Source organism: Cherax quadricarinatus, chromosome 30 (genome assembly GCF_038502225.1).
Source record: "Cherax quadricarinatus isolate ZL_2023a chromosome 30, ASM3850222v1, whole genome shotgun sequence".
In the NCBI taxonomy this organism is placed as follows: Eukaryota; Metazoa; Arthropoda; class Malacostraca; order Decapoda; family Parastacidae; genus Cherax; species Cherax quadricarinatus.
Window position 1 is genome coordinate 32,178,010 of NC_091321.1, and position 22,005 is coordinate 32,200,014.

Genomic DNA, 22,005 nt, shown 5'->3' on the forward strand with positions numbered 1-22,005 from the left:
CAGTTGTCAGAGATTTGTTAAGTTATACCATGAATTAAGGAAAGATCCTGGACTTCACCTTACGAAACAGACAAAGCAAATGCCATAGTAATTATGGACAAGATATATTATACTGGAAAAAATGAACATGTAATTAATTAGACTGTAAGTGTTGACATTTATAGAATAATTTTTCTTATTTTCATTGAACGAGAAAAAAGACATATTTCAACTGGTTTTCTTAACTCTGTGTCTTTCATAGATCCTCATTTCATGTTTACAGCAGTGAGCATCACTTGAAAACGTACCACTTTAAACAAGGACGAAACTTTCTGTTCACTTGCTCACACTAGTCTTGAGACTCTGAGGGTATAATAAGACTGACCGTCAATATCAGGGTCTTGTATTTCTAAATTTATATATTAAGTTGTTAGGGAAAAATAAAGACATCAAAACAAGGAGAGGGAGAGGGAGGGTATTAAGGATCATTAGGGATTAAATGTCCTATTTGTCTAGGTACTAACTTCTTATGTTTAAAATTTCAATTCCAATTAAATTATTTTATAAGCTTAGTTTCGTTTGTTAAGGTCTTCATCTCTTGGATGATCAAACAGATAGAAACAATTAAATAAGGAACAACAACGAGAAACTACAGTTCTTAGGTTATCTTGAGGTCATTAAAACGATCCTACTCATAATTATATCCATGTATGTTATTAGTATTGACTCAAGAAGACAAAAGTATCCCCAAGACTCAAGTGAAGGGAGTCAGGACGCTCTGGTTGAGCACCACTCCATGTGTGTACTTGCTCAGGCGATAACATGTATACCTCACCTGTGATGACATGTTTACCTCACTTGCGATGATATGTCTACACTTCTTGTGATAACATGTGTAATTTTCCTGCGATGACATGTCTACCCCTCTTGTGATGACTGGTACACCTTCCCTGTGATGACATGTGTACTTCTCCTGCGATCACATGTCTAACTCTCCTGTGATAACATGTCTACCACTCGTACGATGATATATATCTTGGAATATCTGGATCGCTTCATATTCGAAAAGAGAGGAGAACGCTTGTGCCACGATAAGTTGTTGATATACCACGTGAACACTCAATGTGTTTATAGCCGATAGAACCGGTAGAGCACTTGTAATAACCTCTGGCTCCAGTGTACTGGATTCATTATCTAGTGAAGATAGCGTCTTCCCTACCAAGATCTGGTCAGAGTAGTGGCTTCATGGCCCAGGTCTGATGAGGATAGCGTCCTCATTTCCAAGATCCGGCCAGAGTAACGGCTTTACGACTCAGAGCTAGCCAGAGTAACGGCTTTATGACCCAGATATGACAAGAGTAACGGCTCTATGACCAAGATTTGGCCAGAGTAGCGGCTTCACGACCAAAATATAGCGAGGGTAGCGTCGTCAAGTACTAGATCTGGCCAGGGAAGTGGCTCTTTGGTTTATGTCTGACCAGGGTGCTGGCTTAGTAACCAAATCTGGCCAAGGTAGCGTGTTTATGGCCATACATCCAAAACATTATCCTAAAAAAGTTAATTACCCGTTCAAGACATCAGTAATACATTGCAAAAATATTTTACAAAGAGCTTGGCTTCCCGTAGTGTATTTTCCAGCACCTCCGCAAGAAATTCTGAATACCTTCTGACAAATCCAGACCCACTTATAATTGTAAATTAAAATGGAAACTCAATGAATGACATAATTGTCTTTAATTGTTCCGCTATAAAACTGCTAAAGCAAGACGATCTTTAGAGAGTTCAGTAATCCGGGATTTACTATTTTTCCAGTGAAAACGTTACAAGCATATATATATATAATATATATATAATATATCTGAATACATTTTGCGAGTTAATAAATTGTGCTTGTTGGTATTTTCCCAGCTGATATATCTATATGAGGAATCGTAATCACATTTATTAAATAAATGATAAAAAATCCAGGTCTGTTCAGAAGAGTGAGATGGGAACACTTCTTGTGTCTTGTGTGAGTCACAAATTTTTCTCAATCAACGTAGGTGATTAGGAGTGAGCAGCCAGGAATCACTAAGCGTTATGAAGGTGATCTGAACCATCACTGTAAAATCTCTCTGTTAAAAGCATAAGTTTTAATATTTTTACATTCCTAAACAAACGTTTTTTCATGGATTTTAAATATTAAATCCATTTTGTGAATCCCAAGTTTTTTTTTTTTTAATATCGATGTATTTTTAAGGGATAATGAAAATTTAAGCAATCATTTATCTGCAGGATTGCATTATTTTAAGGAATAAATCTCCCCTCGAGTCGCCTTCTCTGAGTTTCGTCCTTGTATCTATTCTCATGGTTATTTCTAACTGAATTCGACTATTAAGCAAGCATAGACTAACGTGGGTTCAAAGGAATTCTCAGGGGTAAAATTTGTTAATTTAGCTCAGCAAGGATTCCTTTAGATAAATATATTGGCCCTTGTATGGACGTCGGCGTTATCAGTGTTGGTCACTGTTCGTTCTCTTAGGGTTCATTATTATTTTTTTATAGGTCAGTGTTTGTTTGGGTCACTATTTGTTCTTCTGTCAGGTGTTTGTTCATCAAGGTCAGTATTCTTCCATTTACGTCACATTTCCTGACTGCGTCATTAGCCAAATTTTTAGGTCATTTCTAATTAGTAATATTATGGTTCATCTCATTCTTAAGGTCTTCTCATCAGTATTCATTGTTTCTCTCCTGGAGTCATCACTATTTATTTCCAGTCAGACAAGAGCCAGATTAGGTCACTACCGCTATTCGTAGGTCAGTACTATCCTTGAAGGAGGTCACTGTTCGTGTCCAGATCTCTGAAATAATATGAATTAAAACATTAACTAAAAGAAAGTAGCAGCACCTGGAAGGTCAAATAAAGACCATTCTTCCATAGGAACGCCAGTGATACATAATTTTTAAAGAATTCTTTGACAAGCCTGTCGTAATAGTCCTGTATGTAACGTAACAGAACTGGCAGAGCTGCCTGGCAGGCGCACTCGGTGTCTCCTTCGCACAAAGAAGCGAAATTACTTTATAGATGAAGAAGTTTGACAAAAATTGAGCCTAAATAAGAATATTTTTGATTAACGAGAAATGTCCAGTGATCTGACCGAAGGAGTAGAATGTATTGCCAGACAAAACATCAGGTGCGACAGAGGGAAAAATGAAAGTCCCACTCCTGGTTGGGTCCTTGGAGAATTTGGGTAAAGTTGGGAAGTCGCTGGTTGGGGCATGGGTACTGGCAAGAGGTCGAAGGGACAGGAAGGGAAGGACTTAGGAAGGGATATCTTGCTAGAGAAGGGGAAAAGTGGGAGGAGGCAATCTCTGGGGACGATACTCACTGTCGAAGTTTAGGCTAATTGTGGCATTGCTCTCTCCAAGTTCGTTCTTGGCGGTGACCTTGTACTTCCCTGCGTCCTCCACCGTGACGTTAGTGAGAGCCATGGTCACGAAGTAGGATTTTTCGTCCTTCTCGATCATCACCTGCAACGACACACACACACACGTACTCATCATTATCATCAACACTCAGCAGCACCAGTACAGTCAGCAGCACCAGTACAGTCAGCAGCACCAGTACAGTCAGCAACACCAGTAGACTCAGCAACACCAGAACACTCAGATGCATCGATACACTTAACAGCAGCACCACCACCACATTCAGCAGCACCACCACACTCAGCAGCACCACTACATTCAGCAGCACCACCACACTCAGCAGCACCACCACACTCAGCAGCACCACCACACTCAGCAGCACCACCACATTCAGGAGCACCACCAGTATCAGTACAGCACATTGACCTCCTCTACATTACTGGAGTCACTTCCACGTCCGCCATCCTCACAACTTTTCTATCCTCACAACTCTTCCATCCTCCTCAGTTGTCCCACATCCCTATCCTCTTAACTGGTCCATTCTCCTTCTCTTTCTCTTTCATCCTCCCATCTCTTACTATGTCTGCTTCTCTTGTATCCACTCTCCACACCTCCATCCTTCCCCCCTCTCCTCCTTCCTCTCTTTCTCTTCTCTTAAACAAACACACACACACAGTAGCGATCAGTAAAACGGCGGGGCCAGGGGCTATGTATCAACCCCTGCAACCACATATAAGTGAGTACAAATAGGTGAGTACGCACACACTACAAGACTCACCTTGCACCGTGCGGACTCTTGCACCTTGAGTCCGTCACGGAACCAAGTGATGGCGGGTTTGGGATCAGCCAGGATGCGACATTCGAACTTGATATGTTTGCCTCCTTCCTCCTGTTTGATGACTGGTTTCTGGGCGAAGGTTGGCGCGAGTCCATCGATTTGTCTGTCAGTGCAGGGAAAATGAAAGGTTGTGAATAAATTATATTTTCTTTGAAGGACGGATTAATTACGTAAAAAAATCAATAATGTAAAGAAAGTGTGTTTCAATGGGGTGAAGATGGCATCTGATTTGAAATTAGGTGCCAGTTGGATTAGGCAGGATTAATTAGGTTGAATTTAAAGGCTAATGAGGTGAAATTGAATGCCACTTAGTGGAACAAGATGGATTTGGAGAGAAATTTAGTATTAATAGGATGTAAGTGAATATTAAGGAAGTTAAAAGTATGACCTCAGTGTGGCACTAGATATTAATGGGACGGAATCTGGACAGTAATAGAGTGATGGTGATAAGGTTATAACGCATTACAATACAGAGTAACTTGACTTTAGTAGAGAATCAGTGACTCAACATGGTAAGGCTTATAAAGAAATTAAATTTTGCAACATATAGTTGAAACTGAAAAAAAACAGTGCAATAATAACGTGAAATTTGGTGGAAACTGTGGTAAATAAAATAGTATGGGAAACGTGCATTCTTCAGAGATAATTTATTATAGTAATGAAACTGGTAATAAAGTCTTGAAAAAATGTAACTAACGTTATAGAAAAGATGAAAAAAAGTTGAGTTACGTTATAGAAAAGAGAAAAAAAATTATGAGTAACATTATGAAAAAGATTGTAAATAACGTCTTAAAGAAGATTGTTAATAAGGTTTTGACAAGGTTCAATAGTTACGACTTCTAAATGCTTCTTAGTAACGTCGTGAAAATAGTTGTTAGTAGCGTCATCAAAAGACAGAAACGTCTTCAGATTTTGTTAATAACTTCTTGATCAAAATATAAGTAACGTCTTCAAAAAATTGCCAGTTCTTAAAAAAATGGTAAATAACTTCTTTAAACAGAAATATTGTTAAAAACATTTTGACAAAAATTATTAATAATAATATTTTTAAAACAAAATTGTTAATAGTCTTGAAAAATATATTTAGTAACGTCTTGAAAAATATTGTTATTAATGTCTTGAAAAATATTGTTAATGTCTTGAAAAATATTGTTATTAATGTCATGAAAAATATTGTTAATGTCTTGAAAAATATTGTTATTAATGTCATGAAAAATATTGTTAATGTCTTGAAAAATATTGTTATTAATATGAAAAATATTGTTAATGTCTTGAAAAATATTGTTATTAATGTCTTGAAAAATATTGCTAGCAACGTCTTTAAGTTATTTATTAATGTCTAGACTTCTTTTCAGTGAGGTCTTTAAAACAGATTGTTAGTAAATTTTTAAAATATATTGTAACTTCTTGACAGAACGTGAGCAGACTGATTTTCTCAATTTAAGTGAAATTTGACCTTTTGAGAGTTAAGACTCTCATAATTCCTAAAGTAAACATATACTAAATTAAGTGAAAACATACATGAGTGCAAGTATGTATAGACATACATGAGTGAAAGTACGTATAGACATACATTAATGCATGTGAAGACATGGATAAGACATTCAATAGTGAAAGTAGGTGAAGACACGCATAAGTGAAAGTAAGAGGACGCATGCATGAGTGAATGCATGTGAAGACAAACATGAGTGAAATTATGTAGAGACATACATGAGTGAATATACGTGAATGTAGAGAAGAAATAATATTCAATTCACTTATATACAGAAAGCACATCAGTGAAAGTATGTCCAATCATACAGTAAAAGTTTTTGCAGGATATACACTATACTGTAGGGTAAAAGCATAACATACAGTGAAAGTATGTACTAGTCATACTCCATACTAAACATGCACTATATAGTGAAAATAAATACAAAACACACACGATTAAGGGAAACTTTGTGGAAAGTGTGACCTGAACATACACCATACAGTGAAAATACGGCCAGAACATACACCATACAGTGAAAGTATGGCCTGGATATACACCATACTGTGAAAGTACATGACTCACGAAATCGTAATGACACGATTGCAAACAAACCATACCACGGGCGGGGATAGAACCCGCGATCAGAGAGTCTCAAAACTCCAGACCGTCGCGTTAGCCACTAGACCAGCTAGCCACAATAAGATTCGTCCAACTAGGTATATTTCTACACCATAGGAAGGTTAGCACAGGCACCACTGTGACCACAAATGCAAGTTTTTACAGACGAATCTCCAGCTAGCGTGGCCGTGACGAACTCTAGTTCAAGTCCCCTCAAAGCCGTTAACGTGACTCACGTGTCATTACGATTTCGTGAGTCATGTTAACGGCTTTGAGGGGACTTGAGCTAGAGTTCGTCACGGCCACACTAGCTGGAGATTCGTCCGTAAAAACTTGCATTTGTGGTCACAATGGTGCCTATGCTAACCTTCCTATATTGTAGAAATATACCTAGTTGGACGAATCTTATTGTGGCTAGCTGGTCCAGTGGCTAACGCGACGGTCTGGAGTTTTGAGACTCTCTGATCGCAGGTTCTATCCCCGTCCGTGGTATGGTTTTTTTTTTCTGTGAAAGTATACAAAGGACATAGTCCAGTGGTATAATCCAGAGAATATACACTAGAGAGAACATTACAAACATACAGGACTATGTGTGAGCGATGAAAGTCGATGAGAGAGGGAACATAGTTGAAAAGTGATCGATCACAACAAGAATATTTTGTATACAGAAAAAAAGAAAAGTTCCTGGTACACAGAAAAAGCGTTATATCAGATATTTGTTTTGTTTTATTCATTGATATAATTAGATGATTGACAGGACGTTTAGTGTGTAAAGAAGTAATTAAGCTTAAGAAAGACTACGTTCAGTTTTTCACTTTCAAGGGATTGCAAAACCGGGAGGCAAGTATGCACTAATTTTATTACCATTATAAATCACTCCTGGATAGACCGTTGCTCTATCCAGGAGAGATTTATGGCTTTTATCCTGACTAATACTGTGAATGAGTAGGGACGTTGCTGTTCGGAATGTTATTTGTAATGTGACGTCTACACACATCTGGCAAGACAGTCATTCATTGATGGTAAGTTTTTCCTATTTTGGGTCATCCTTCCTTGGTGGGAAACCAGCCTATTATCTTAAGTAATTATCGGTATTCCTACTGTTTAAAAGTAATCAGTTCTCTCACCAAAAAAAATTAGGAAAATTCTTCCGTTTACGTTGTCTATAGTTAAGTTAGTCTGGGTCAGGTTTCGTTAGGAAGACTGTTGTCCAATATTCAAAATTAAGCAATTAAAACATATCTGTAAGAGCACAAAAGTGCAACCGCAACACAAGCGAGAAAACTAAAGAGGGTGGACTCTTGCTTGATCCTAGTTATTGCTCTACGTCTCTTTTTTTTTCGCCTGCATTATCAATTATTTATTGGCCTTCAGGTGTGTTGTAAATGGTACATTTTAATTGCTAGATACCAGTCTAATCTTACTAAGCCTAACCTTTTTAAAGTTTAACATGAAATATGCTGCGAATAAATAGCTAAAAATTCTATGTGAATAATCTAATAGCTATTTATAAACGGTCCTATTATGACTTTTTTCACAGAGAATACTTGTTTAGGTCTTGGAGGTAATATTTGAAAATAATTGGAAACCAATATAATGTAAATTCTAAAAGAAATATTGAAAATTCAATTTTCATTATAAATTTTTGCAAATGGTTAAAAAAATAATAAGACCGTATTAGTATTATTCTCTTACAAAGAAAACGAAAATTATTACAAGCAACAACAAAAAACAAATCCTTATGATGGTGACGGAACTTTCCCCTTAACATCAAAGTTGATAAATATGCATCGTGATAAATATTTTGAGAAGCAGTCGAGTCTTTCTCACCTCTTATGATATACCTCCGCAAAGGAACTGACAGGAGATTTTGAAACAAGGAGAGGAAATATTTTTAGGATTGAGCAGAGGGATATTTGATTGTTTAGAAGAGCTATTTTCAAACTTGAATATGCTGAACAATAACAATGCACCAAAATATTAGCAGAATAAAACTGTTCTGCGCATTCCAGTGTTAATATACATTTTTTGGGGAGGAACTGGAGACATGGGATGGTAAAAGAGAGAATATTCAAAAGTAGTGCATTTTATAGGTTAGTGAGATTTTGGTAAGGCAGGTATATAAATGGTAGTTGGCAGATGTAACCTCTGTGCTTCCCTTGAGGAAAAAATACTGAAGAATAAAGGGCAATTCTTTTTTTTGAGAGGCAACGAACAGTGAAGTGGAATACATTTGCATATAGCGTTACTGAGGTTAATGTCATGGTTAGAGAAGTGTGTGAGTGTGAATGATCAGCTGTCCGAGGAATCCGCTTAAAATGGACAAAAACTGTATTAGGTCTACTGGTCTATTTTAGGTGGAGTTACCCCTGTCATTCATTTTTATATAATTTATTTTAATGCTACTGTCTTGCTACCTCAGATTCTGTTCAGATAGTTGAGAGTTTTAATTATTCTGATGGAACTACTACTACTGTAACTATCTCTGAGTGACCTTGTTACTAATTAAGTGTAATGAATCTGATCACTATTTTAAAGGCTAGAATGAACTTTCATGGTTCTCATTTCTTAAGGAAGAGTATATTGTGTGCTTTGTATATTTTTTGTGATATGTTTCTTATTGATGATACTAGCCTATTATCCCCTCCCCCTAACTGTCTGTCTTTGCCTTTTACGAAATTTTGAGAGTAACGCTGGACAGCAGATTAAAGGTCAAGCTGTACATGTGTATTTTAAAATATTACAAGTTTCGTTGTTGCACTGTTTTGTACTCGACATCATTAACTATGAAATCTAGTAGTATTTTAGACTTAATCTAGTGGCATAATCTAGTGGTTAGACTGCTGCCTATTAATTTCAGAACTGGGTTGTCATATATTAAAATCCTCTCTGTTTCGTGAGCTTTTTATAATTGTGCTATTGCAGTTTCGTGAGTTGTTTATAACTGTGTTATTACAGTTTCGTAAGTTGTTTATAATTCTCTTATTACAGTTTCGTGAGTTGTTTATAATTCTCTTATTACAGTTTCGTGAGTTGTTTATAATTCTCTTATTACAGTTTCGTGAGTTGTTTATAATTCTCTTATTACAGTTTCGTGAGTTGTTTACAATTGCGTTATTACAGTTTCGTGAGTTTCCCACTACTGTGCCAAAATATCCAAGTCATGCTGAATATTTACACAGCCATAGAGGCTATTTTTCCTCCTTTACATGTTTCGTGTCATTAACTACAGAGATTTGACAAGATGCGGAGTTTTATCTACCTACAGAACTTTATGTCAACAGAGGTTTATTTAGCTACAGAGCTTTATCAAACTAAAGAACTTTATCAAACTACAGAGCTTTATCAAGCTACAGTGCTTTAGCTACGGAGCTTTATCAAACTAAAGAGCTTTATCAAACTACAGAGCTTTACCAGGCTACAGAGCTTTACCAGGCTACAGTGCTTTACCAGGCTACAGTGCTTTACCAGGCTACAGAGCTTTACCAGGCTACAGTGCTTTACCAGGCTACAGAGCTTTACCAGGCTACAGTGCTTTACCAGGCTACAGAGCTTTACCAGGCTACAGTGCTTTACCAGGCTACAGTGCTTTACCAGGCTACAGAGCTTTACCAGGCTACAGTGCTTTACCAGGCTACAGTGCTTTACCAGGCTACAGTGCTTTACCAGGCTACAGAGCTTTACCAGGCTACAGAGCTTTACCAGGCTACAGTGCTTTACCAGGCTACAGTGCTTTACCAGGCTACAGAGCTTTATCAATCTACAGTGCTTTAGCTACGGAGCTTTATATAGCTACAGAACTTTATCAAACTAAAGAACTTTATGAAGCTACAGAACTTTATCGAGTTTTATCAAACTACAGAGTTGTATCAATTAACAGAGTTCTTTCTAGCTACAGATCTAAATCAAGCTAGAGAGCTAAATCAAGCTAGAGCTTTATCATGCTACAAAACTTTAACTAGCTACAGAGGTTTATCTGTCTAAATAGCTTTATCTAACCACAGAGCTTTATCTGACTTAAGAATCTTATCTATCTACGGAACTTTGTCAAGCTACTGAGCTCTATCTAGCTACAGAGCTTTTTAAAGCTACAGAGCTTTATTTAGCTACAGAGTTTATTTAGTCTACAGAGTCAAGTATCCTAATATAAGCATGTTTAGCAACGTATCTTTCCGTCAACATGGTTGGCAGTATTCGATTTTTCATTTCTGTCGGCAGTACGAATTAGATTTTCTTCAATATTTTCAACAGTTCGAAAACAATGTTTTTCAATATTGACAGAAATCCGCCATTAGGATCCATTTTGATCTTGTTTACGTAGCTTTCAAGAGTGAAAAAATCCAGTAACACCGGAAATAGTATAATGTTTAGTGGTTCGCGTCTGAGTGAGCATTCCTGACGCTGCAAGAGTCCCAGGGTAACTAAACACCGCATTATAGAAACTGTAGGAGATCGGATACCAAATTCTTCCCTCCCGTCCCCACTACTCTTCCCAGGGCCCCTACTGACACTCCCGGTAAAGACTTCTCACGTGTTGTTGGGGTCAGTAACTTGTGCCAGCTCGAGTTACTCGAGAGTCACACTGTGCCAAGCATCTTGGCCCTGAACTGTACCACTGCTGTTACCAACACCAGCTCTGTTTACACTTTACCACTATCCCCACCACCACCTCCACCACCACCACCACCTCTACAGCCCCACGATCACCATCGTAATCCCCATCCCCATCACCACCATAATCACCATCCCCATCACCACCACAATCACCACCTCCACTATCACCATCCTCACCACCACCACAATCACCACCTCCACTATCACCATCCTCACCACCCCCACAATCACTACCTCCACTATCACCATCCTCACCACCCCCACAATCACTACCTCCACTATCACCATCCTCACCACCCACACAATCACTACCTCCACTCTCACCATCCTCACCACCCCCACAATCACCACCTCCACTATCACCATCCTCACCACCCCCACAATCACTACCTCCACTATCACCATCCCCACCACCCCCACAATCACCACCCCCACCACCACATCCCTACCACCATCACTACCTTAGTCTCTCTACATCTACCAAATACACTTACTCCTACAATAAGTCTTAACTCTGCTGGTCTGGCAGTAGCATTACCTTCAAATAAATAATTTATAATACGAGAGTTTTTGAAAAATATTAATAGACAAAGCTATCAGTCATACCAGTAGTTCTTTAAATTTATATTTAGGATATGTTTTGAAATATTCGTTCACTCATTGACACGAGAGTTTCTTATTTTTTTGACCAAAAGAAAATATATACCGTTTACTTGAAAAATGGTAACTAATGAATTGACATGCTAATTAATAACACATACCCGACATGAAATGGTTTTCACACTGAGTGGAAAAATATATTAAAATCTATCTTAATTAGAAATTCAAGAACTACAGATATGACCAATAGCTTTGTCTATTAATATTAATTTGAAGGCATTGCTACTAACAGAGAAGCATAGCATATGTAACCTGTTGATGCAAAGTTAAAACTTATTGTACGAAAAAGTGTATTTGAATCAGTTACGCTGGCTCAGATACAGAGTATTACAACAAGTTACAAAAGTAAAAGACTTGGCAGGTGATGCAAAATACCCACCATAAGTGTCTGGGGCCCAAGGCTGTTGAACAGTGTCTCACCAGGCATAAGGGGAATTACCAATAGACCCCTGGCTGCCTTCAAGTGGGAGCTGGATAGATACTTAAAGGAGGTGCGACTTTTTTAGGAGTGATAAAAAAGGAATATTGAAAAATTATGGGAAAAAATGTTTTCTTACTAAAAAATAATGCATAATTCTGGCAACATGTTCATGTAATTAACTTGTTTCTATCATATTTCTAAGTATGTTTTTCCAAAAATGTAATTTTTTTGTTTTTATCATCGAAAAGACATGATGGCAGTTCATGTTTTTCTTTTTTTTTTTAATCCAAAAATCACGATTTTTATGAGTGTTTAATTCTAGATACACTACTTTGCAACTTCTCTGAGGACTCCATTCAAGTGCAGAGAGTGATAACAGCTCAGTTGCCTGTGGGCTGACAACATATGTTGAGGTGTGCAACATCCTGAAATGTAGCGCGTCATGACCATAGAGTTTTATAGAAAACAATATTTGTAAAACTCACGAATAAGTTATTGACATTGTTTTATTTTTTTTCGAAAAGTATTAATAGGAGTGTCATGATTTTTGCACTACCATGCACAAGGGATTTGCGATATTTTTTTTACTGCTGTGTTTTTATTGATTTTTTTCCCAAAAAAGTCCTTAAAAAAAACATGAACTTCAACAATTTTTATTATGCAATCCATTGACATTGAAATTGGACCAAAAAAAATAATTATTCAGCCTTTCTGTTGTTCGTACGTTGGTCTACGTGCGGCCAGCAGTAACAGCCTGGTTGATCAGGCCTGGCCACAGGGGCATTGATCCCCAGAATACCTTCCAGGTAGACTCCAGGTAAGCTAAGCTGGTTACAATGCTGTTTGATTTCATGTCACAGAGTCGAATAGTAAAAATGATATTTAATGAAATTTTTGCCAGGTGATGGCAAACGTGTCAACAGATTGCACTGCTTTGATAGCTACATTTTACTATCCGTTGCAAAATTGGGACTGTGTTGAAAACAAAATTAGAAAGTTACAGGTTTGCAAAAGTCTTATACAACACTACAAGTCATTGCAGAATGAATCTGAATAGAAATGAGCAAATGTGAATGGATATGAAAAAGTAAATCTCCCCTTCAGTGATAAATTCACACAACAGTGCTGGTGAGGGGTTAACACCACTACTTACACAACGGAAAAGGTTAGTTAATAGTTAACTGGGACCTTATGTTAGCAAGGTAGTTTTGTTACTGAGAGAGAGGCGTCTGTTTCATAAGGAAAATGCTTGAAAGAGCTTTGAATTTATTGAAGACCATAAATGAAACAATATTTGCAATACTTAGTAGAGCCTCAGAAGGTCTTTAAACATTTTGATAGATATGCAGCCTCCATGACCAAGGTATTGAAAATGTTGGATAGTATTCTATCGTAGTTTAGCGAGCAAACGCAGAAGCTGTAATGACCCGAGATACTATATCAATTTTGCAAAGATATCGGAAAATAAATTATCTTCGAAATGAAGAGAGCAACAAACTAAGAACTGAAAAACACTGATGGGATGAGAAATGAATTAAGTTTTACTACCATCTAAATATTTCAGAGACAAATGATTTGGTTACAGTTTAGTGTATGTTACGCCTCATATAAAATATTAGGTGTAACATACACAGTTTCTTGAGAGTGCAGAGCACAAATTTGCAGTTTTTTTTTAATTTTTCCCTAAAGCACCATTTTCCGAATATTCGCAGAGCTATTTTCTTATATTTTGTATATATATTGTGTAGAGATACATAATAATCTATATTGTGTATGTAAATCACACCCCAAATTTTGTGCGTAGGTACATATATACTATGTATAAGTACATAACGTATATTTTGTGTATATGTGTATAACAACTTCTGTGTCCTGATAACATACACTGGTCACACAACAGCAAGTGTTACGGTACTTCAGTCCGCTTGTTCATATGTAACTATATTATCATATTCAAAAGCTGTTAAAATTAGAAAAACACAGCTTATAAATTCTCCAACTCGCTCAGTTTAACTGACCTCCTCGCTGAAGGTCTTTCCTTTGATTCACACTCTATATATATATATATATATATATATATATATATATATATATATATATATATATATATATATATATATATATATAGATATATATATATATATATACAATAAGATCACATTAAACAGGTGATTTCGGAATATGCAAAACAACCACTCTGAAAAAATAGAGAAATTCCAAGCGCTTTCGTGACTACTCACATTATCAAGGAACTATAGTTCCTTGATAATGTGAGTAGTCACGAAAGCGTTTGGAATTTCTCTATTTTTTCAGAATATATATATATATATATATATATATATATATATATGTATATATATATATATATATATATATATATATATATATATATATATATATATATATATATATATATATATATATATATATATATTAACAGAAGCTAACCTATTGCACCAACTTTGCACCTTTCCTTGCCTCCATTAACCTCGTACACCCCTGCTTCATACTTCTACCCTTCACACATTCCAACTGTTGCCCATGTCTTCTTGCAAAAATAAATAACAAAAAGGCACAATACCGTGACTGGAACGATACACAAATAACCCGCACATAAAAGAGAGAAGCTTACGACGACGTTTCGGTCCGACTTGGACCATTGACTTTGTCAATGGTCCAAGTCGGACCGAAACGTCGTCGTAAGCTTCTCTCTTTTATGTGCGGGTTATTTGTGTGTCTTCTTGCAACACTGTATGTCCCTTTCAGGTTAAGTTTTCAATTTTATAATAATAATAATAATAATAATAATAATAATAATAATAATAATAATAATAATAATAATAATAATAATAATAATAATTTTTTATTTGACATCTTGATAGTATCTACATTATTCTTGACCCATGAGTCAATATTTTCACACTGAAACTAACGTTTTACCATCCTCACTACCCACCACTGCCCTTGGCCCCTCTCTGCTACCAACGTCGCTACCCACCACTACCCTTAGCCCCTCTCTACTACCAACGTCGCTACCCACCACTACCCTTAGCCCCTCTCTACTACCAACGTCGCTACCCACCACTACCCTTAGCCCCTCTCTACTACTAACGTCGCTACCCACCACTACCCTTAGCCCCTCTCTACTACTAACGTCGCTACCCACCACTACCATTAGCCCCTCTCTACTACCACCGTCGCTACCCACCACTGCCCTTGGCCCCTCTCTACTACCAACGTCGCTACCCACCACTACCCTTAGCCCCTCTCTACTACTAACGTCGCTACCCACCACTACCATTAGCCCCTCTCTACTACCAACGTCGCTACCCACCACTACCATTAGCCCCTCTCTACTACCAACGTCGCTACCCACCAATACCATTAGTCGCTACCCACCACTATCCTTAGCCCCTCTCTACTACCAACGTCGCTACCCACCACTACCCTTAGCCCCTCTCTACTACCAACGTCGCTACCCACCCCTCTCTACTACCAACGTTAGTCCCCTCTTAGCTACTACCAACGTCGCTACCCACCACTACCCTTAGCCCCTCTCTACTACCAACGTCGCTACCCACCACTACCCTTAGCCCCTCTCTACTACTAACGTCGCTACCCACCACTACCATTAGCCCCTCTCTACTACCAACGTCGCTACCCACCACTATCCTTAGCCCCTCTCTACTACCAACGTCGCTACCTACTATTACCCTTAGCCCCTCTTTGCTACCAACGTCGCTACCTACCATTACCCTTAGCCCCTCTCTACTGTCAACGTCGCTACCCACCACTACCATTAGCCCCTCTCTACTACCAACGTCGCTACCCACCACTACCATTAGCCCCTCTCTACTACTAACGTCGCTACCCACCACTACTATTAGCCCCTCTCTACTACCAACGTCGCTACCCACCACTACCCTTAACCCCTCTCTACTGCCAACGTCGCTACCTACCATTACCCTTAGCTCCTCTCCACTCCCATCTTCACTACCCACCACTACCCATAGCCCCTCTCCACTACCATCCACACTAACTACACACACACACACACACACAAACACCATCTACCAACATAACTAATCATCACCTTCACCGTCTACCATCTATCATCACCATTTAGTTCTCAGTTTCACCACGACCACGACCACCACCGCCGCCACCACGACCACCACCACCACCACCACCACCACCACCACCACCACCACCACCACCACCACCACCACCACTACCACCAGACTGAACACTCGCAGACTCTGAGAGTTCGAAGACATCCTCTGAGAGTTAGGGAGTGTGTTGTATGGAATGTGTGATACGGAGTATGTGGAAGTATGTGATAAAGAGTGTGTGGAAGTGTGTGTGGAAGTGTGTGTGTATGGGAGGAAAATCGTAGGAGTTTTTGGGAGTGAGGAGGTGAAGGAAGGTGTGGGAATTGTGTGCTTTAATTTGAGAGCATGTATGAGTGTGTGAGACTGTAGGGTGGTGAGTGGAGGAATATATGGGAATGCGAAAGTGTGGAAAACTAGGGCGTAGGAATGTATGGTAGTGAAAGTGCTGCAGTGTATTAATGTTTGGAATTGTGGGAGGGAAAATGTGGAGTGCAGAAGTGTGTGTGATTGTCAGGTCCTGTGAAGGAGGCGCTTTGATACCGGTGAAGACTATTGATCGAAATAATTGAAATTTCCCTCTATTTCCTTGAATCGTTGTATGATATCTATGTTGGTTTAGAAAGACACGTAAGCAAACACTATGACATATTTATTAGAAAACGTTTCGGTCCTGAGACCTTGATCACCTTGATCAAGGTCCTTGATCAAGGTCCCAGGACCGACACGTTTTCTAATAAATATGTCATAGTGTTTGCTTACGTGTCTTTCTAAACCAACTTGTCGGTATTTATTACCAAGGTTTATACCATGATATCTATGTGTCTAGCACCTCACCATGAATGACATAACGATAATATTATAATTTTCAAAAATTTCATAGATAGCTCGAATTTGATGGTTAGTAACTGAGAGGTCATGACCTGTCTTCCTTAGTACCGAAGTTACAGTCTCTGTTTCCGGTCTCTTGGCACTTTGCCTTCATTTATTGACAGGCTAAATATTATTGTTTTTTGGTAAAGTAATTAGATTTAAATACCTGGATGGTAATCCATCTGCTCTTGTTGATTTGTTTATGACAACGTTTCTTGGTATTTTAATGTGTCTAGGTTGATATTTAATGTGTCTAGGTTGATATTTAATGTGTCTAGGTTGATATTTAATGTTTCTAGGTTGATATTTAATGTGTCTAGGTTGATATTTAATGTTTCTAGGTTGATATTTAATGTGTCTAGGTTGATATTTAATGTGTCTAGGTTGATATTTAATGTATTTAGGTTGATATTTAATGTGTCTAGGTTGATATTTAATGTGACTAGGTTGATATTTAATGTGTCTAGGTTGATATTTAATGTTTCTAGGTTGATATTTAATGTGTCTAGGTTGATATTTAATGTGTCTAGGTTGATATTTAATGTGTCTAGGTTGATATTTAATGTGTCTAGGTTGATATTTAATGTGTCTAGGTTGATATTTAATGTGTCTAGGTTGATATTTAATGTGTCTAGGTTGATATTTAATGTGTCTAGGTTGATATTTAATGTGTCTAGGTTGATATTTAATGTGTCTAGGTTGATATTTAATGTGTCTAGGCTGATATTTAATGTGTCTAGGCTGATATTTAATGTGTCTAGGTTGATATTTAATGTGTCTAGGTTGATATTTAATGTGTCTAGGTTGATATTTAATGTGTCTAGGTTGATATTTAATGTTTCTAGGTTGATATTTAATGTGTCTAGGTTGATATTTAATGTGTCTAGGTTGATATTTAATGTGTCTAGGTTGATATTTAATGTGTCCAGGTTGATATTTAATGTGTCGGATACAATCTCTTAAAAACTGTAGCCTTAATAATAATAATAATAATAATAATAATAATAATAATAATAATAATAATAATAATAATAATAATAATATCTTTATTTACTACAAGTACATGTACAAGGTATACAGTCCTAGCTGACTTCAATGACATACTACTATATAGAAAGCCCCTTGTTATGCTGAGCATTTCGGGCAAATTAGGTCAGTGTCCCAGGATGCGACCCACACCAGTCGACTAACACCCAGGCACCCATTTTAATGATGAGGAACATAGACAATAGGTGGAAAGAAACACGCCCAAAGTTTCTACTCTGGCTTAGTATATTAGTGGTATTTTCAGCTCTGAAGACCAACCAGAATGCTGTGTTAAGAACGGAAGTTACTTCCTTACTGCTACTAGTCACTCTAACACCGCGGTCATAGCTTTCACTATAAGAACATAAGAAAGGAGGAACACTGCAGTAGGTCTGTTGGCCCATACTAGGCAGCTCCTTCACAATCCATCCCATTAATAGGATATTTGCCCAGCCCAATTTTCAATGCTACCCAAGAAATAAGCTTTGATAATTCTATTTACTTATGTGCAAGTCCCACTCAGATCCTGCCCCTCGATCATGTCTTCCCTCATTCTTTGTCTTACAAGTGAATGTAATTTAATGGACTTCAGTCTTTCTTCATCCGGAAGATTTCTAATTCTATGAATTTTTTTTTCTTTTTACATATTTGAACAAAGTCTTAAGAAATTTAATTTAATTAATTACGAGTCTTCCTTCATTTTATTTAAGAAGTTGATGAATAATTCTATAAGTTCCCATAAAAAAAACATTATAATTTATTTTTTTTTATGATTTTGTTATAATTTTAATGATTTTTCCCATAATTTTATATTTTTTTATGAAAGTGGCAAAAATGATCAATGTTTCAAATTAAAAAAATCAATTAGTGTTCGCATTACCGCAAATTTTCTACCGGGACGTTTTAAAAATAATAAAAATGCGGTTGATTGACCCAAATTATTGTCATATATCAAATTTTGGTTTAAGCTTTTTCATATTTTCAGCTGATCTGCATAAAATTTTAATCAGTTCATACTGATGCAACTACACAGAAATTAACAAAACAAAGACTATTAGGTAGCACAGAACATAGCTGTCTACGACTCTGGTTACTTCTGTGGTGGACTCAGACTGGTGACTGTTATCTTTATTCTGGGAAGAGATACCGCATTTTGCGGCTTATAAGACGCGGTTTATAGGACTTGTTTTATTTTCAATGGCTCGGCATTGGACGTAACTGGGAGAGCTGCAGCCCACCCCACACCCCAAACTTATAGCTCCCGTCACTGATCTTCAGTTTATTGAACGCAGGGTGATTTTTGGAGACATTTTATGGAAAAAATGCGTCTAATAAGCCGCGAAATACGATAAATTGTACAGGTGATGTGATCTTCACTCACACTTACAATGCGTAATTATTTGAATACGATATTTGTGCAACACTTGGGAATCTTTATTCCGGAAACGTTTCGCCAGCCGGTGACTTCTTCAGTCCAGTGCAAAGAAACGGTGAAAGATGAGGAGTTTGAGGTAATCAGTCCCTTAGTCTGGAGTCAATGCGTAATTGTTTATAAAAATCCATGCAATTTCCTTTAAGTAATCTATTGTTATTATGCTAATAATCATTTTCAGTGTCCTGGAAACCATTTAGTGAAATATAGCTGCAGTGAGAAGGCCCTGTATATAACCTTTCTGGAAGTTGCTGTCACTAGTGAAATATAATTTTTCTCCCGAGTCCAAAGATGTTCAAAATTTGTTGAACAGTGTTATTGTATCAGTGTTATTAATTCTTAACCAGATATGAATTATTTACCTTTTGTCCATGATTATTTAAGTTCCCTGTAAATTACTACAGATTATGTTTTCTTCTCATTTTGTTAAATCTCAGTATTGTACAAGGAGTTGTGTTTGATTTTATTTCAATGTAAATCTTTGTTAATACAACTACTTGCTTAAGAAAGTGATCTTAGATGACAATGTTGCATCCTGATATGGATGATAATTTATTGTATTCGTCCACGTTTCGCTTAAGGCAATAAAATCAGGGTATTTGAAGTGTGTCTACATAATTAATTTGTCTCGTTCTGGTAATATACTGTTGACATTAATGAACAGAAAAAACATTGTCTCGTCTCCCCCAAATATTTCGGCTTAGCATTCATAAAAACACAAAAAGATAACAAAAACGCGTTGAAAGCTATTAAAACAAATTGCCATCGAGAGTGCATTCTTCATTCTTACCCGTCATCTATTGTGGGTGGAGAGTCCCCGCATTCTGAGCCTCTAGGGTCCTTCCTTTTGTGTGAATTTCCCAAGTCCGCAGCCGATTTGTCGACTCCGAGGCGGTCATATTCCTTGTAAGACCTTTTATGCTGAGAGAAAACACTGTCCTGCTTCTTGCTATCCAACTTAGAGTTACTCTCCGTGTAAGAGCTGTCGTATTTAGATGATAGGCTGCCCCTTTTGCCAGACGAACTTTCGATACTGGTTGTTCTTACTTCGTTTTCACGAGAACTACTGAATGTGGAAGAGAGTCCATCTCTTTTCTTGTAAGAAAGGTCGATTTTGGAGTCAGTGCTGTCTTGTTTTCCAGAGGAGTTGCCAAATTTAGATGATTTATTATCCCGTTTATTGATAGAACTCTCGGACACAGAGGATAAGCTATTTTTTCTCTTATGATAGCTGTCAAATTTGTTATGCGATTGCCTATCAGATAGTAAACTGTCGTATTCTGAGAGTAAACTTACTGAAGTTCTCGCATCTTTTTTGTATATTGAACTTTCCACACTAGAAGATGAAATTTTCTTTGAACTTGCAGAGAAAAAGTCATCCCCCTGGGACTTGTTCTGTGACCATTGCAGCGAACTGGCTCTTACTCTCGATGACATCTTTCGTGAGGTTTGTAGTGAGTTCGACTTCAACAACAGAGTGTGTGAGCGAGAGGAGGGAGGGAGGGAGATATTAAAAGGTGGTTCCTCTTGGCGTCCTGAGGTTTGACTGAAGGTGAGGCGGAGTGACAGAGTATCTAGTAATGGGTGGGTTGGTGGGTGGGGATAAGAAGAGGGAAAGGTGTTGACTCAAACCCTCTGGTCTACCTGTGAGTAACCTTTAAGGTGTGGTCATCTGTATACACAGGAAGGTTTGGCCCCTGCCAAGATCAGCAGCAGCCAAGATAAACTTCCTATAAATACCACAATTATAACGCCATCCTTGCTGGTTGCCTCCCCGGCAGGCACATGAGGATAGTGGCCATTTATCCCAACGACCCCCGTGAGTGCTTTATCACAGCAAGTTTATCGTGCGCACGCGCGGAAGGATGCATACAAAAACGCATTTGTTCATAAATATACATACAAAGACTTTCTTTTGTTTACACATATGCATATATGTATGGAAGCACTTATGCCAGAGCCAGATTTTGTAACGAACGTAAAACTTTCTAAAACTAAAATAATTCATCTCGACATATTCACTACGAGTGAAATAAGATTGCAGTGTGAATATCCTGGGTAAACCACACAGGTTTAAGTGATTATAATTGACCAGGACTGCTGAGAGAGAGAGTTAAAATTCACCTGGACCTAACTACCTTTACAATACACCCTCGTAACACACACACATACAACACATACACACACATACAAGCACCAACACTCATCCTCGCACGCCCATGCAAGAATAAGAAGCTGCAAATGAATATAAACACTCTGGAAGATTGATTAGATAAGTTGTAACTTGAATTCAATCCCAGGAAAGGCAATGTTATAGAGATAAGGGAAAGTGAACGAAGACCATACACAGTCAGGACAGAGGCTGCGCACCTCTGAGAGAAAGATATACAGGTGAACACAGTGCTAGGACTATAGCCCGAGGCACTCATCAACCGAGTAATTATCATCTATTGCCAAAGTTCGTTTGACTAATCTATGAGTAAAGTTCAGAACTCTAAAAAGAAAAAGTAATTCCTGGATCTTTGTGTAACATTGAACAGTCCTGTTTTAAAGTGC

At 37.7% G+C, this 22,005-nt stretch overlaps 1 protein-coding gene across 6 annotated transcripts in view; it reads right to left on the bottom strand.

Annotated features, from left to right (window-relative positions):
* LOC138853437 (obscurin-like) overlaps positions 1-22,005 on the bottom strand; it is a 122,123-nt gene that overhangs the window by 19,639 nt on the left and 80,479 nt on the right. For all 6 annotated transcript variants that reach the window (XM_070090077.1, XM_070090079.1, XM_070090072.1 and 3 more), the window contains exons 4-5: positions 4,163-4,325; positions 3,348-3,489 (exon numbers count right to left, since the gene is read on the bottom strand). In XM_070090077.1, coding sequence (XP_069946178.1) covers positions 3,348-3,489; positions 4,163-4,325 — 305 coding nt within the window. The remainder of the gene's footprint in view (positions 1-3,347; positions 3,490-4,162; positions 4,326-22,005) is intronic.